The sequence below is a fragment of the Microtus pennsylvanicus genome, chromosome 13 (genome assembly GCF_037038515.1).
Source record: "Microtus pennsylvanicus isolate mMicPen1 chromosome 13, mMicPen1.hap1, whole genome shotgun sequence".
NCBI lineage: Eukaryota > Metazoa > Chordata > Mammalia > Rodentia > Cricetidae > Microtus > Microtus pennsylvanicus.
In genome coordinates, this window is record NC_134591.1 from 58,600,113 (window position 1) to 58,618,404 (window position 18,292).

General features: G+C 42.3%; 1 protein-coding gene across 3 annotated transcripts in view; it reads left to right on the plus strand.

Moving 5' to 3' along the window:
- Kiaa0319l (KIAA0319 like) overlaps window positions 1–18,292 on the plus strand; it is a 107,000-nt gene that overhangs the window by 24,138 nt on the left and 64,570 nt on the right. For all 3 annotated transcript variants that reach the window (XM_075944952.1, XM_075944951.1, XM_075944953.1), the window contains exon 3: window positions 12,233–12,756. In XM_075944952.1, coding sequence (XP_075801067.1) covers window positions 12,233–12,756 — 524 coding nt within the window. The remainder of the gene's footprint in view (window positions 1–12,232; window positions 12,757–18,292) is intronic.

The window sequence follows — 18,292 nt, forward strand, 5'->3', positions numbered from 1 at the left end:
ACGGCATCTGCAGCTCTGCACTTCATTTGCTATAAGCAAAAAGTGGTTTGAGATATTTAAGTTTGGGAGCTCAGTTGTATCGAGTCCTCATATGTCCCAGTTCAGCTTACTGCAGATGTTTTATTTTTTTAATTTTTTATGACACTTACATAATGCTGCAAAAAGAGAGGCTTTCAATGGATAAACTGACAAACTTTTTCTCTATTCGCCATACCTGCTGAAATAACACTTTATAGCTAGCTATAGTTTTCTTTGTTTCCTTTCATGCTTATTGCTAATTTATTTAATCTGTATGTCTCTGCTGTAGGCTTCTAAATGACCTTTTCTTTAGAAATAAGAAAACAAACCAGGGGTGGGGGAAGAAAATCTTCTCCAAAACAAAGCAGGGCTCTGATTCAAGGTTCTTTGTGTGGGTTTCAGAGGAGGTTGGTGTGATTGTAGTTGAATGCAAATAATTTATCAGCTCATAATAGCTGCAGTCAGAGACAGCAATCAACTGCAACATCTTAACAATGTCATTGTCAGGGGAACTCACGGAAATTGCTAGATCCTAGGCATTATCTAGATGCTTTTGGTTTTTTGTATTTTTTTTCCTTCATAGAGCCTACCCCTTTTTATACAAACCAAAGCTTATCTGTTATCATTTGATACCTGTGCTTTTTGAAGTACAAAGGCAGCATTACATGGAGAGGTGTGGGCTTCCTTCACGCTGTGGCTTGGAGGCGTGCTCTCCTCGCTGACAGCATTCTCTTGAGAGTCTTTTAGTCATAAAGTGGTGGGAGAAGAAGCAAAGCAGGATTCTGAGTACATCATATGCAGCAATGTAACCCCCAGTTACAGTTTGTTTTTTTTTTAAGTACATGTTTTAATCTGCCTTTAAGTAATATAAAGCTCTTGATGACTGGATTGTTTCTGAGCAGGTGACTTTATGGTAAGAGCACTATTTTCAGCTATACCAGTGATTCTATTAACACTTGGTTGTGAGAAATGTCTCTGGGCTAAACTTTGACAGATGGGCTTTTTGAAACATAATGACAGCTATATCCAATTAATGCAAACTTTTCATTTATTAGTAGCAGTTAGAAGCTGAATTAAAATTGAGATAGAATGGTTCCCATGTTTTCGCTTAGGTGGCCAGAACTTTGGGTTGTTTTAAAATCTTCTTTGTCCGTGTCACTCAGACAAAGGTCTGGGTAGTGGACCAGGTGTCAACAGTGGTAGATGACTGTCTGCCTAGGTGAACTAGGAAGCTATTCTCCACTGTTGATTTTGTTCAGAAGTTTCCATGGTGAAAACCTCTCGCATCTTGAAGTGGAGTGGAGTGATTTGAAGTAGATGGCTCAAGGAACTGAAACTTGGCTGGTCCTTTCACAGACACAGAATTGCTCTGTGATGCGAAAGGACTTTCCATCTTAGGGCTTTGACAAGGAAGCCCATTTCCTAGCTGGTTCATTGCTCAGTGATCTCTTCAGCCACTTAGCATGTCTTCAATGTCTTCAAGTTTGCGCTACACAACTCATCGTGCTTCTGTGTCCCTCAGTTTCCTTTCCCCTCCTTCCTTCTCTTTCTCTGAGACAGAGTCTTGCTCAGGTCCTCCTGTCTCAGCTTCCTGAGTGCTGAGGTTGTGGGCAGCATCACCACACCTAACTTCAAAACTTATTTCCAGGAAAATTAATCAGCATTGAAACCTGACTCAAACCCAAGTGATCCATACTGGAGGTGACACCTTTCCTTCAGTTTTACCTCTTAAAATAACAAATTTATTTATTTAAAGTTCAGTGGCTGAACTTTAAAAGCTAAGGAGATTCTATGAATGTCTACTGTCAAGAGTCTGTCAAGCCTGTGAATCCAAAGCTACAAGGTACAAGCTCAGCACTTAGAGAAGGAAGACTTGATGAAATGGAAAAGGAGAGGCCGTCCAGGAAAGGAATGTAGGTGTTACAGACAGCATGAACTATCAAGAGGGTGCTGGGAGTTAAACCTGAGTCTCCTGGAAGAGCAACCAGGGCTTTTTGTTTGTTTGTTTTTTTCTTTTTCAAGACAAGGTTGCCTTGTGTAACCCTGGCTGTCCTAAAACTCACTCTGTAGACAAGACTGGCCTGGAACTCAGAAATTCACTGCGTCAGCCTCCCAGGTGTTAAGATTAAAGGAGTGCCCCTCCACCACCTAGCCGCAGCCTGTGCTTGTAACCACTGAGCCAGCTCTCCAACTGTGGAAACCTGTTTTTCATTTTACAGATCACCAGAGTTAATGTAAATAGCAGCAAAGACATATATGTCGGGCATCTGTGTCCTAGGGAGTTTCTCATAACGGCCTATGGGAACATGGAAACACTGCAGTCAAGGAAAGGAATCAAAGCCTAGTAACACTTGTTTAGCAGAGAGTTTAGTTTCAGCAAGTTACCTACACCATAACATTTAACAAACTGTGCTCTTAACAATCTAGGCACACAGCGAAGGCAGCACATAGTAATTATTTTCTTTTCAAAGGACTGCTTTGTGAGGCAGCTGCTACCTCCAGTCTGACGTGTGCAGTTGAGGAAATAAGTGTTGGCCCTTTTGAGAAAGAGGAGAGGGGGCAATGGTTATTACTCTGGCCTTTTCCAAACTTCATAATACCTAATTGCACCCTATGAAGGATTTGTTACCCCCTGCCTGGCCTTCTGAGTGTGCTCTACAGAAGAAAACTGGTGTGGGGAGGAATGTGGCACCATTTTTTTGTATTTGTTTAGCAGTAGGTGTGCAGGTAACAGATATCCTGACAGCAAAAGGAAGGTGGGCGTGCCCCTATGTTGGTTTTTGAGCAGTTCTATTAGTGTGCCTGTGTTTCCCAGTTTTCTGTGGTTCTGTGGTGGCCATCTTGGCTGAGATGCAGCATACCTTTGGTGATGACTGCTGGAAGGGAGATGGTATAGAGCCACAGCTCACAGGTTCAGCACCAAATTTAAGGCTTCTGCCTTACTCCTTAATAACAGTTCATTAATAGGTCCAGGGAAAAACATTCGATGAATTCTATACATTGTTACAGAATCATGAGACTTCATAAAAATTTGAGCTCTGATAATTTTTTGTTGTTGTTGTTGTTTTGTTTTTTGAGACAGTGTTTCTCTGTGTAACAGCTCTGGCTATTCTGGAACTAGCTCTTGTAGACCAGGCTGGCCATGAACTCACAGAGATCCATCAGCCTCTACCTCCCAAGTGCTGGGGTTAAAGGTGTGCACCACCAGTGCCCAGCTAGCTCTGATAAATTTAAACATTCACCGAAATATGCAGATTTTACCTATAAAATGCCCTCATTGTGCTGTTTTCTGCAGAAAAACCCCCACCCCACAGAAGAACTTAGCAGTTGCTCTGGGTTTTTCTTTTCTGAAGAAACTCCAGTCCCTATTCATATTTCCACCACCATAGCCTTTCCCTTTGGATGCAGTATGATGGATTTGGTTCAATTCCCCGGGTACATTCTCAATGTGGCTTTTGAGGTAGTGGGTGTTTTGTGCAGTTGCCAGTCAGTGGAGTCTCCAAGTTTGCTCCTGAATTCAGACTTGTTACCTGCCTGAGTTTTAAGAATGCCAGAGGCAATTGCAGTGCTTCTAAATATTTCTAGAATTGTTCACAGCTTACTGAAAGTATTTAGTGAATTTCCTCCTGGCAATAATTTATTTATTCTGCAGTCTCCACTCTGCTACTTGGAATTATGAAACCGGGTCTAGATTTTGTGCCAGATTTATTAGAATTCTGCCTTTTGAGGAGTAATGAGAATAAGCATTGCTAGTTCCAGATCCTCTTGCTTTGGGGATCATTCAGGTAACACACATGGGAATTCTGTCTTCTTTGCTTTGCCATCATTATAGACAGTGATCAGCTTTGCCTATTGCTCTTACCCTAGCTGAACTTTCTACATGTTTCTACCTACAGTGAGCTCCAGCCGTTCGCAAAGAGTTTTCAGTCTCAGGTTCTACCAACTGTAAGCCCTTTTTTGTAAGCATTTAATATTGCTTTTGCCTAAGCCCTGGGAGCAGAGCCAGCCTATGGAGGCGTGGGCAGGAAGAGGAACTGATCTAAAATTGGAGTTTATTTTCACCTCACCTTTTATCCACATTACTTCTGGAATCCAATATTGACTCCCCCAGTGCCCCTGCCCCCTCTTCTCACAGACTGTTTTCTAAGAGCAACAGCAATTGAATCTTGGAGAAGTTAAGTTGTCCTTCAAAGGTTAAGCTTTTAGTAACTGGTGTTCAGAGCTGAAGTTAGAACTAGTGTCTATTTGAGATGGTTAATTATCTTTTCATCATTCTCATCTAGTGAACGGCTGGAGATGAACTGTTTCCTTGTGTTTCTACTTATTGAATACCCAGTGGAACCACCCATGTGATGACTTATTTCTGTGGTCAACTTGATTGGATTAATACTTAGCATGTTAATGAGACACACATTTGAGTGTATCTGTGAAGGTATTTCCAGAGGGCTTGAATTGAAGACCTACTCTGAATGTGGATGGCATTGCCCATGGGCTCCGGCCCCGGACTGCATAAAAAAGGGGAAAAGGAGAAAGCCTGCTGAGTACCGCCATTCCCTTCTGGTTGCTGGTCAGCACCACAGACCATGCCTCTCCATGGTGGACTGCACTCTGCCCAACTGGAGACATATACAAACTTCCTTCCTTGGGTTCCTTTTTCTCAGGTATTTGGTCACAACAATGAGAAAAGTAACTAAGCAACATTAAGTAGCATTTAATAATGATAAAATACTGTTTTGTTTGTGTGTTTTATGTAATTAATGGCTAAACTTTATTTTCTTTTAAAGATAGGATCTTGCTCTGTAACTCAGACTGGCTTGGAGCTCACAGTGACCCCCTGCCTTAGCCTCCCAACTTGTGGGCTTAAAATGTGTACTACCCCTTAGCCAGGTGGTGGTGGCGCACACCTTTAATCCCAGCACTCAGGAGGTAGAGGCAGGTGGATCTCTAAATTTGAGACTCGCCTGGTCTACAGAACTAGTTCCAGGACAGCTAGGGCTATACAGAGAAACCCTGTCTTGGAAAAAAGAAGAAGAAGAAGAAGAAAATATGCACTAACAAATCCAGCAGGCTCAATTTTTATGATAGAAAACCAATGATTTATGCACCTATAAAACATTGAAAAAGAATAATACATTAAGAGCCATTAAGGAAACAAAAAGCAAACAAACAAAAAGACAATAGAGGAAAAAAAATCAATGAAAATAAAATGTGGTTTGAGAAATCAATAAATCTAATAAACTAAAACCTATCGCAGGAAAAAAGAACACTGCTACAAAATACCAGGAATGCAAAAAAGTAGGACTAGAGAAATGGCTCAGAGGTTAAGAGCACTTGCTCTGGTCCCAGAATCTGAGTCAGGTGGCTCACAGCTGCCTATAACTTGATTTCAGAGACCTACGCTCTATATGCTCACACACTCAAAATTAAAAATAATAAAAATAAGCATTTTAAAAAGGAAAAGAAGAGCTGGGCGGTGGTGGTGCACGCCTTTAATCCCAGCACTCGGGAGGCAGAGGCAGGTGGATCTCTGAAAGTTGTAGGCCAGTCTGGTCTACAGAGTGAGTTTCAACACAGCCAGCAAAGGATGTTTCCACATTTACATGGTGATAGGGCTTCTTTCCTATATGTATTATTTGATGACTAATAAAAGTTGAGGTCACCGGGCAATGGTGGCGCACGCCTTTAATCCCAGCACTCGGGAGGCAGAGGCAGGCGGATCTCTGTGAGTTTGAGACCAGCCTGGTCTACACAGCTAGTTCCAGGACAGGCTCTAAAGCCACAGAGAAACCCTGTCTTGAAAAACCAAAAAAAAAAAAAAAAAAAAAAAAAGTTGAGGTCTTCCTAACGGTTTTCCCTTAAGTTTAACAAAGTACAAGAGATGTTTTAATTTAGAAAAAAAATACACCAAAACTTTGAGTGTCACAATATTTTCCCATTCAATAATAATAATAAAATAATAATACCTCACAAAAATAGAAAACAAAAGAGAGAATAGTGTGTTTTTGGTTTTTTTTCTTCTGATAAGGGTTTCCTGAGACATGGAACTTACACACACATAGGTAGGTACCTAATTACATATGGGAACTTTTACCATATTAAAAGGATTCCCACTCGGAGTGTTAAGATGAGTCAGCAAGTAAAGGTGCCTGCTGCCAGTCCTGATGACTTGAGTTCCATCTGTAAGAACCACATTGTGGAAGGAGAGAACTGACTCCATCAGTTTGTCTTCTGACCACCACTTACTCTGTGAGTGAACACACACATCCACACACTGACACACAACTGAAGAAAACAAACCTTTCCTCGAAACTTCCACTTCAGTCCTCAAATCAAAAACCACACAAGCTTACTGGGCGATGGTGGTGCACACCTTTAATCTTAGCACTCTGGTAGTAGAGGCAGGTAGATCTCTGAGTTGGAGGCCAGCCTGAACTACAAGTGAGCTCCAAGACAACCAGGGCTGTTCCATAGAGAAACCCTGTCTCAAGAAACCAAAATAAAAACAAACAAACAAGCCGGGCGGTGGTGGCGCACGCCTTTAATCCCAGCACTCGGGAGGCAGAGGCAGGCGGATCTCTGTGAGTTCGAGGCCAGCCTGGTCTACAGAGCTAGTTCCAGGACAGGCTCCAAAGCCACAGAGAAACCTTGTCTAGAAAAAAACCAAAAAAAAAAACAAACAAACAAACAAAAAATGAAAAAACATACCAGCGTGGCCCAGAGATTTTTTTTAAAGATTTTATTTTTAATTATTGTGTGTATATACGTGTATCTGAATATGGGTTGGTGCCCTTGGATGCAGTGCCTTAGAAGGTCAGAAAGGGGTGTTCAGTCCCCTGGAACTTGAGTTACAGGCAGTTATCAGTCACCTTGTGAGGGCTGGGAACCAACCTCTCATCCTTTGCAAGAGCAATACATGATCTTAGCCACTGAGCCATCTCTTCAACTCCAGAGACCCCACCCTCCACCCCAAGGAACCACAAAAGGAAGTCTGGCACATTGTACAGCCACTCAAGAAAAGTGAAGTCAAGTGGTTCAAAATGAGAAACAACTAAAAAGAGATCTATAAGGAACTTAGGAAAACATGCCATAAACCAGAGGGAAGACCTGTTGGTGTGGAGCAGGTCCTTCCAAAAGTACAAGCTGCAGCCTGTAAGCCAGAGTCCGTAGTGAGACTCACCACTAGATGGTCTGTGTAGTCCTAACTACTGTGGAACTCACTCCGTAGACCAGGCTGACCTTGAACTTACAGAGAGCCACCTGCCTCTGCCACCCAAGTGCTGGGATCAGAGGCCTATGCCACCACTGCTTAGCCCTAGACTTCTTTGTACTGATGAATCACTGAGACGTGATCACAAATTAGTGATCATTCTTCATGCACATAAGAAGAAATGTCTTCCCAGATTCAAACATTATACCAATATTTCTTATCTAGGAATCCCCATAGAACCCTAGATCCCAGTCCTAACCTGTCAACAGACTGAGCCTATGATTGGTTACTTCATAATTGAGGGAATTTTCTTCTTGGAAATGTTAGATCTGTCTGGCCATCCAGTGATGTGCCAGACTTCCTTTTGTGGTCCCTTGCAAATGTTAGTGTTCTTCTCTTTTGAAAATTGGATTTTTATTTCCAACACAGCTACAAAACTTGAGTCTACTGCTGTTTCATCTACTGACTGTGGCTACAGTTACTGGCTCACTTCTCTAGCATTGCCTGGTGGGACTTTTATATCTTGCTGGATCCACCTCCTGCCATTGCCATTTAACTGAATCTCTACCATTCTATTTACCAATAAATACTTGGGAATCAAAGGCTGGGGTGAAAATCTATTAGCTCAGAGAGATTGAGGAGCAACTAACTGACCTTCCCTCTTCACCACCTCAGAGAGTGTCTCTTCCATTGCTCTAAACCAAAAGTCCCTCCCTGTTACTTCCTGTACATCTTCCTATCAGTTTTCCCGACACCCTCTGACTTGCTATGATTACTTTCTGTAAACTAGTTGCTAACTCCACCTCCTGACCCAAGGTTGATTTTATTGAACTAACACAAATGCAGACTTGGAGTTCACAGTGTTATCATGTATCCCGCAACAATTGAATGCTGCTTATTCTACTTAATCCTAACCATCTTCTCCTGTTGACAGATATAGCATATCCACAGTCTGGTTACTCCGATCACCTCATTCAGATTCCGCTTGAATATTTTCTTGAATATCTTTCTATACAGATCTCACCCATCATAGCTTTCTCCTCTGTTCCTCAGTAGCTCCTTCAGCAGGAGAGTGTCTGTTAGCCTGATGTTTCTAAGAGCTAGGCAGAGAAAACAGAAGGTGGTTTCATCCTTTTCCCAGAAGACTTCTTCATTTCTTTCTTTTTTTTTAAAATATTTATTTATTTATTTATTATGTATACAACATTCTGCCTCCATTTATGCCCACATGCCAGAAGAGGGCGCCAGATCTTATTACAGAAGGTTGTGAGCCACCATGTGGTTGCTTGGAATTGAACTCAGGACCTCTGGAAGAGCAGCCAGTGCTCTTAACCACTGAGCCATCTCTCCAGCCCCCCTTCATTTCTTTATGTGTTGCTCAGACCTGTTCTTCTGAGCATAGGGATTGTCTGAGGCTGGTTTGTCTGGCAATGGATGCCAGATTCTTTACTTGAATACCAGTTATAATAACTGTGCTAGGACAATTCCCTGGACTGAAGGCAACAGACAGGAACATGAACCTGATTACAGAGATACTTGTTGCAAAACTGATACTCAGCTCTATCTGTCCTGGAACTCCCTCTGTAGACCAGGGTGGCCTCAATCTCTGATATTCATCTGCCTCTGTCTCCCAAGTGCTGGGATTAAAGGTGTGTGCCACTCTATCAGCTTTTAGCAAAGTTTATAAATCACTAAGCCACAATGCCACAATTTATTGATCATAGCAATGACTGTAGGTACTGCTCTTACTAAGACACATGCTGCCGATGACTGTGGGAAGATGGATAAGGACACTGAGAATATTTTGGTAACTTCCTTCATCTTTGTTTCAGAATTGTTATTTGTTCATCTTTTCTTAAGGAAGTTCTTTTTTTCCTGGTTTTCTAAATTGCCTTGTCTGGTATTAGGTGCCAATGTATCTCACATTTTTCAGAGATTAATGGTAGGCTGGCTTTCATACATAGAACTTGTGACTCAGTAGTCTAGAAGACCACCTTTATCTTTTCATTCTGCAGTTGATTAGTGTCCACATTTAGCCTGTTGGATACTTAGTGAGAATTTCGTGGGAGTCAGGTTGGTTTTGGCCAATGAACAGTTGCTTTAGTTAGTGTGTTTTCAGTTCTGTGTGTATGCAGATGCATTTATTCATCAGTGCTTTGATTCTATTGCATGTTTCCTATCTGTATTTCAAGTATACACACATACACACATCTATATATATTTACATTTTATTTTTTCCATTTTTATAAGCTTGCATGTGTTTCTGCGGAAGTATATGTGGAGGTCTGAGGTTGTCAGGAATCATCCTCTATCACTCTTTCAATATGTTCATTGTGAGGCAGGTCTCATAATCCAACAGAGCTCATAGTTACAGCTAGCTGGCTTGTTCTGGACAACTCTTGTCTTTGCCTTTTGAGTCCCACCCACCTGGCATTTAATATGTTTTTTTGAATTATAACTTCAGGGACAGGGTTAAACTGATGAAAGAGAGCATCTATTAAGGGTCAACAGGAAGTTTAAAGGGGCATTCTGAGTTGGGCATTGTGCATGACTGCAACTCTAGCACCTCAGGAGCTCAAGGCTATCCTTGGAAACAGAGTAAGTTTGAATTAAAACAGGAAGGTCTGTAATCCAGCTCTTAGGGAGACTGAAAGGATTCAAGTTCAGTGTCTGCCTGGTACACAGTGAGTTCAGAGCCACCCTGAACCCCTTAGTGAGACTGTATCTCTAAGTAAAAGATTAAAAGTGGATGAAGAGATAGTCCAGTGGTAGAGTACTTATATACATGTCTGAGGCCCTGTTTAATCTCTAGCCCTGAGGGGTGGGCTGGAGGGAAGACTTTGTGCTGGCTACTTTTATGTAACATGAGGGCCTGCTTGTTGGGTTTCTGTCCTGCCAGGTTCCCTCAGCCGGTAAGCCCCAAAGAAATTACAGAGGTCTATATTAATGATAAACGGATTGGCCCATTAGCTCAGGCTTCTTATTAGCTCTTATAACTTATATTAACCCATTATTCTTACCTATACTAGCCACATGGCTCAGTACCTTTTTCAGCGGGGTAGGTCACATCTTGCTTCTTCGGTGTCTGGACAGGACTGGGGAGGAATAGGCTTCCTCCTTCCCAGAATTCTCCTGTTCTCCTTCCCTCATCTATACTTCCTGCCGCCTGGCTACTGGCCAATCAGCATTTATTTAAAACATTGACAGAATACAGAATTGTCCCACACCACTTTTATGTCAACTTGACACAAACTAGTTGTCTGAGAGGAGGGAAACCTAACTGAGAAAATGTCTCTGTGAGATTAGCTGTGGAAAGGCAAGCCTGTGGGACCTTTTCTTTTCTTTTCTTTTCTTTTCTTTTCTTTTCTTTTCTTTTCTTTTCTTTTCTTTTCTTTTCTTTCTTTCTTTCTTTCTTTCTTTCTTTCCTTCTTTCTTTCTTTCTTTCTTTCTTTTTTTTTTGGTTTTTCGAGACAGGGTTTCTCTGTTTAACAGCCTTGGCTGTCCTGGAACTAGCTCTTGGAACAGACCAGGCTGACTATGGACTCACAGAGATCCCGAGTGCTGGGATTAAAGGCATGAGCCACCCTTGCCAGGCTGTGGAACGTTTTCTTTAACGAGTGATTGATGAGGGGAGAGCCCAGCCTATTGTAGGTGGAGATACTCCTGGGCTGGTGGTCTATGTTCCTGAGCAAGCCATAGGGAGCAAGCCAGTAATCAGCACCCTTCCATGGCCTCTGCATCAGCTCCTGCCTCCAGGTTCCTGCCCTGCTTGAATTCCTGCCCTACCTGCTTTTGATGATAAACTGTTACATGGAAGTGTACGGGGAAACAAACAAACTTTCCTCTCAAGTTGCTTATTGTCACAGTGTTCCATCACAGCAACAGAAACCCTGACTAAGACAACAACTTTCATTTAGAATAGATTTCATCATAGGCAATGATCAAGAAGATCAATTTCATGCCTGAAATAGTTCAACTGAGAATCCAGGATCATGTTATTATCTAGATTACGTACAGGAGAACACTATTGCATGTTTTCATTGATTTATTTGGAATGGTATGGCTTGTCATTAAGATAATCCAGCTAGGATATTTCTCCCTTGATTTTGCTAATTTTCATCACTACTTTGGCTGATGGAATGATATGCAAAGTCATGTGACTGGCAAATAGCTGATTAGAAAATACCTGTGTGTGTTACCTCATGCGGTCAGGAGTGCTTAGCTTGTGTTGCTGGTGGTTCAGTAGAGAAAATGTTACAGCGTATCCATCTACCTACACTTCTGGTCCCTTAGCCCATTGTCCCTGACACACCTTGGAGGCAAGTAGAAGGTCAAGTCTGGGGACTCTGGCCAAGCCCTTTTATCAGAACAGTCCTTAAAATTTTGCTTTATATTTTGTTTCATAAGTTATGACTCTTTGTAAAGGCCTTACATGACAGAAATTCACTGAGAATGGAACCTCCTCCATGGATGTGGAACAATTGTCTTATAAACTAAAATATCCTGAGTCATAAAATGTTTTTTCCCTCTGTTCTATTTAATAGACTATTTTCTTGTCTTTTAAAAACCTGTCTTCGGGCTGGAGAGATGGCTCAGTGGTTAAGAGCACTGGCTGCTCTTCCAGAGGTCCTGAATTCGATTCCCAGCAACCACATGGTGGCTGACAACCATCTATACTGAGATCTGGTGCCCTCCTCTGGCGTGCGGGCATACATGGAGACAGAATGTTGTATACTTAATAAATAAATAAATAAAAAATAAAAACCTGTCTTCAGCCAAGCTTGGCAGTTCACACCTTTAATCCTAGCACTCAGGAGGCAAGGTGAATTCAAGGCCAGCCTGGTCTAAGTAATGGGTTCCAGCCATCTAGGGTACGTCGTGAGATTTTGTCTCAATAAAACAACAAACCTGTCTTCAAAACAGTCCCAAAAGCTGGTGTTCCAGCTTATTAAGGAAGAGTAATCTCATCTGGTTTCATCCTAAAGCGTTTTCATTTTTTGTTTTTAGATGCTAATGAGAGCAGATGCCATCAGGGGAAGACACTCTTTGGAGTTGGCTTGAGAACTGGGGGAGAAAATCACCTTTGGCTTCTTAAAGGAAGCCTGTCTTTCCAAGCTTGTTGGGCTGCCTGCTGCCAGGACTCTGCCTGTCATGCTCTTTGGTGGCTGGACGGGATGTGTTTTCAGGCTGACTGCAGCAAGCCCCAAAGCTGCCGTCCTTTTAGGACAGACTCTTCCAATTCCATGGTGATATTTTTTCAAAAATCCCAAACTGAAAATGGCTTGGGCCTTCTACCTGAAGATGATGAGCCACTTCTTCTGAGGCTAGGCTGGGGCAGGACGTCTTGGAGGAGGCAGAGCCTCGCCAGGTCTCCCCTCACCCTTGCTGTGTCCTCTGATGACCATCAGAGTTTAACCAGAGCTCGTCAAAAGAGAGATCTCGGTGAAGTGGCTCTACCTGGAGCGGTGCAGCATTCTCAATTGAATGGCTCGGAGGAAGCAGGTGCTGTGAGTCCCAGCGCCTCTGTAGAGGTAAGCAGGTTCCCAGGGAGTAGAACTTAAATCTACTCTTTCACTTCCTGCGTGAGCAATGGAACTGATACTGTGGCCGGTGCTCACAGGCCCAGTGTATGTGGAAAACTGGGCGGTATTTCTTCCTAGTTCCTAAGAATGTTCATTTTATGCAAGTCTGACAGCTGCTTGGTTAAAGCAGAAAAACTGCTCATTATCTATTCTAAGCTGGTTCTTGGCTACAGGTAAGTGCAGCTGTGTGGGTGTGAGTCTCTACCAATGGCGTTGCAGTGTGTTCTGCCAGATAGCAAAACAGCCGATTGATGTAGCTGCAGTCAGTTTTCCTCCTCCATCTCCTGCCTATAAACACATTCCTTATGAGCTGGGTTCTATTCCAGTTTGAAAAAACTATACCTGGTACTGTGGACCAAGATCTGACCTGCTGGGCTGGGATGCAGGAAGTCTATCAGCTTAGAAGTGTCTGGGGGGAATTCTCACCAAGCTCATATGCTAAGGAACATGCTACCAGTAGAGTTTATTCTGCTGCTTGTTATGTTTCTTCGTTGTTGATCTTCCTGCGCAAATGATTAAAAGGAATGACTCATTCTGTGCTCGGTCTGCCTTGATTACTGTGACTTATTTTTGTATTTGTTTTGTCCTAGTTGTCTCTGTCAAGTTGAAACCTGAGTGGGGAGGCTACTACTTGCCAGGCACTGTGTGTCCTAATCACTGTACCGTGTCATTTTGTTTAGTTTTCATGGCAATATTTCCAAATAGGTATTATTAGCCTTGTTCTACCAGTGAGGAAACTGAGGCCCAAAGAGGTTAAGCAGGTTGCCTCATGCAGCTAATGAGCAGCAGGCCTGGGATAGGAAGCCAGCTTTACTGTTTAGGAAAACCTTTAACTGAAGCATTAGAGATGACTGCTCTTGGTTTAATGTACCCACGGCCATTTATGGAAACCTACCGTCAGTGAGAAGTACTTCTCTAAGCACTAGAAGTGTGAAGGTGTGTAAGACAGTCTGTGTCTTTCTGTAGTGTGTGATTATGGCGTTAACAAAACCTAACCCTATGCATGTTAGGCACGTACTCTATCACTGAGCAGTGGGAAGTCCTTCAGGACTTTAGGCAGGGAAAGACAGCAGTTTTCCCTCATTCCAGGGAAGGATGTTCTCAGGACCTCAGTAGACCCTTGAAATTAGTACCGGTTCTCTGGACAGACTGCTGCCTGACATCACCTTATTATTTTTTTTTTCTGAGATAGAATTTCTCTTTGTAGCTTTGGAACTCACTCTGGAGACCAGGCTGGCCTCAAACTCATAGAGATCCATCTGCCTCTGCCTCCCAAGTGCTGGGATTAAAGGTGTGCACCACCACTGCCTGGCTTTATTGTTATTATTTTTTTAAAGACTCTTTTATTTGTGTGAATTTCTGCTTGCGTGTATGTGTGTATATCATATCTGTGCCTGGTTCCTACAGAGGTCAGAGCAGAACATCAGATCTCTTGGAATGGGAGTTCTGGACAATTGTGAGCCACTGTGTGGTTGCGGGGAATAAAACCCTGGTCCTTAGCAAGAACAAATACTCTATTGCTGAGCTATCGCTCTGACTCCTGCCTTTTTCTTCTTTTTGTTTGTTTGATCGTTTGTTTGGGGTTTTTTTTGGTTTTGTTTTGTTTTTGTTTTTAAGGCAGAGTTTCTTTGTGTAACGCTGGCTGTCCTGGAACTCCCTTTGTGGACCAGACTGGCCTCAAACTCACAGAGATCCATCTGCTTCTGCCTCCTGACTACTGAGACTAAAGTCATGCACCACCACTACCTTCCTTGACATTTTATTCTTTTTTTTTTTTTTTGAGACAGGGTTTCTCCGTAGCTTTTGATTCCTGTCCTGGAACTAGCTCTTGTAGACCAGGCTGGCCTCGAACTCACAGAGATCCGCCTGCCTCTGCCTCCCGAGTGCTGGGATTAAAGGCGTGCGCCACCACCGCCCGGCTGACATTTTATTCTTAATGTAGATTTTATAATAGCACCCTCAGTTTATCTTTTTTTTTCCTTATTAAATTGAGATCTTTCACATTTTCACGTCGAAGGAAGCACTTGGCTTCTTTTTTTGCCATATCTGGATTCTCAGCATCTTATTTTGCTTTTGCACTGCCGCTGTCGCCACCACCACAGCCAGGCTGTTTTAAACTTTGTATCAGTTCTTTGAGGATTTCATCTCATTTGTTTTCACTCATATTCACTCTTCCCCCCTGACTGCTCCCAATGCACCCCCACTCTCCTGCTTGCCCAACTTGTGCCCTTAAAAAAAAACACATAAAATAAAAAACAACATCTATCAAGTCACACTTGTGTTGCCCAAATATTCTTTTTTTTAAAAAAGATTTATTTATTTATTTATACAGTATCCTGCCTGTAGACCAGAAAAGGGCACCAGATCTCATTACAGATGGTTGTGAGTCACCATGTGGTTGCTGGGAATTGAACTCAGGACCTCTGGAAGAGCAGTCAGTGTTCTTAACTGCTGAGCCATCTCTCCAGCCCCCAGGTATTCTTGATGTGTGGCCTTCCACTGGAGCATGAGTGACTTCTCAGGAGTTATACTATTAGAGAAAACTGACCTTTTCTCTCCCAGCAGCTAATAATTGCCAATAGTGCTTGGCTGGGGTGGAACTTAGAGCCTAACTCTCCTCTCCGTGCTGTGGGTTCAGAGGCGCAGCTGCCCTGCTGTGTCCAGAAGACACAGTTTCCTTATAGTCATCCACTGCATCTGGCTCATAGCCTTCCTTCCCCTCGTCTCTGAGCCTCTGGAGGACAGGGTAGTGTATATGTTCCATAAGAGCATTCTTTTTTTTCCATGATATTTGTTTAGCTCTACATTTTTCTCTGTTCCCCTCCCTGCCTCTCCCCTCTCCCCTTCAACCCTTCCCCAAGGTCCCCATGCTCCCAATTTACTCAGGAGATCTTGTCTTTTTCTACTTTCTACTTCCCATGTAGATTAGATCTATGTAAGTCTCAGTGTCCGCATTGTTGTCTAAGTTCTCTGGGATTGTGGTTTGTAGGCTGGCTTCCTTTGCTTTATGTTTAAAAACCACATGAGTACATGTGATAACTGTCTTTCTGTGTCTGGGTTACCTCATTCAAAATAATGTTTTCTAGTTCCATCCATTTTTCTGCAAAATTCAAGCTGTCGTTATTTTTTTCTGCTGTGTAATACTCCATTGTGTAAATGTACTACATTTTTCTTATCCATTCTTCGATCGAGGGGCATTTAGGTTGTTTCCAAGTTCTGGCTATGACAAACAAAGTTGCTATAAACATAGTTGAGCACATGTTCTTGTGGCACAATTGAGCATCCTTTGGATGGATATATACCTAAAAGTGGTATTATTGGGTCTTGAGGAAGGTTGTTTCCTAATTTTCTGAGAAATCACCACATTGACATCCAAAGGGGTTGTACCAGCTTGCGTTCCCACCAGCAATGCAGAAGTGTTCCCTTTTCCCCACAACCTCTCCAGCATAAGTTGTCATCAGTGTTTTTGATCTTGGCCATTCTTACAGGTGTAAGATGGAATCTCAGAGTTGTTTGGATTTGCTTTTTTTTCTGATGACTAAGGATGTTGAACATTTCCTTAAGTGTCTTTCAGCCATTTTATATTCCTCTGTTGAGAGTTCTCTGTTTAGGTCTATACTCCATTTTTTTATTGGATTATTTGTTCTTTTGATGACCAATTTCTTGAGTTCTTTGTATATTTTGGAGATCAGACCTCTGTCTGATGTGGGGTTAGTGAAGATCTTTTCCCATTCTGTAGGCTGTCATTTTGTCTTGTTGACCATGTCCTTTGCTTTACAGAAGCTTTTCAGTTTCAGGAGGTCCCATTTCTTAATTGTTTCTCTCAGTGTCTGTGTTGCTGGGGTTCTATTTAGGAAGTGGTTCCCTGTGCCAATGCATTCAAGTGTCCTTCCCACTTTCTCTTCTATAAAGTTCAGTGTAGCTGGCCTTATATTGAGGTCTTTGATCCATTTGGACTTGAGTTTTGTGCATGGTGATAGATATGGGTCTATTTTCATTTTTCTACATGTTGATATCCAGTTATGCCAGCACTACTTGTTAAATATGCTTTCTTTTTTCCACCTGATATTTTTGCTTCTTTATCAATATCAGGTGTTGGAAGATGTATGGATTGATATCCGGGTCTTCTATTTGGTTTTGTTGGTCCTCCTGTCTGTTCTTATGCCAGTACCAGGCTGTTTTCAGTACTGTAGCTCTGTAGTAGAGTTTGAAGTTAGGGATTGTGATGCCTCCAGAAGTTCTTTTATTGTACAGGATTGTTTTGGTTATCCTGGGTTTTTTGCTTTTCCATATGAAGTTGAGTACCATTCTTTCGAGGTCTTTGAAGAATTTCGCTGGGATTTTGATGGGCATTGCGTTGAAAGGCTGAACATTCTTGAACATTCTGCAGTTTCTTCCTCTGTGCACCTAGTTGTGAGTCTGAGTTAATCATCACCTACTGCAAATGGAAGCTTCTCTGATGAGAGGTGCACTAATCTATGGGTGTGGGGCTAAGTCATTAGGAGTTAGTTTAATGCTGTGTCCACTTAGCAGGAAAGCAGTAGTAGTTTTCCTCTAGGGCCTATGACCTGGCTTGCTATAGATAGGTTCTTGGGCCAACAGTGGTGCCAGGTGGGTTTTATCTTGTGAAATGTTCCTTTTTTTTTTTTTTTTTTTTTTTGGTTTTTCAAGACAGGGTTTCTCTGTGTAGCTTTGGAGCCTGTTCTGGAACTCACTCTGTATATCAGTCTGACCTTGAACTCACAGAGATCTACCTGCTTCTGCCTCCCAGACAAGAGAGATGCTTTACTATCAAAGTAAGTGAAGGATACAGGAAAGAGAGTAACCAAGAATTCCCTTAAGTATGGGATCCCCTGACTTTAGCATCATCAACTTCACTTGAAGGCTATGTTCAAAACAGGCCACTGGGCTCTAACCCAGTGGGGCCCCACTCTAAGATTTGATTTTCTAAGTTTCCAGAGAACACTAGTACTCTGGTCCAGGGACCATACCTTAGAGACTCTGCCTGACAGGATGGGTTAATATAGAATAATACAGAGCATTGGTTTAGTCTTAACCATGGGATTAGCCATAAGTAGGATACCTCCTTCATTGTGATAAGTAGGATACCTCCTTCATTGTGATATAGAGGAAGGATTTCATGGATATAACTAAAGTGAATATTGATAAGTTTGCTAAAGGAAGTCTTTTTTTAATTTATTTATTTATTATGCATACAATATTTTGTCTGTGTGCATGTCTGCAGGCCAGAAGAGGGCACCAGACCTCTTTACAGATGGTTGTGAGCCACCATGTGGTTGCTGGGAATTGAACTCAGGACCTTTGGAAGAGCAGGCAATGCTCTTAACCACTGAGCCATCTCTCCAGCCCTGCTAAAGGAAGTCTTAAGTCATTCTTTGGTTCTTCTGAAGTGTGGTAGATTATGGAAAATGGAAGCAGAAACAGATAGGGTAGGGGTAGGTGGGCAATAGACAGGAAGATCAGG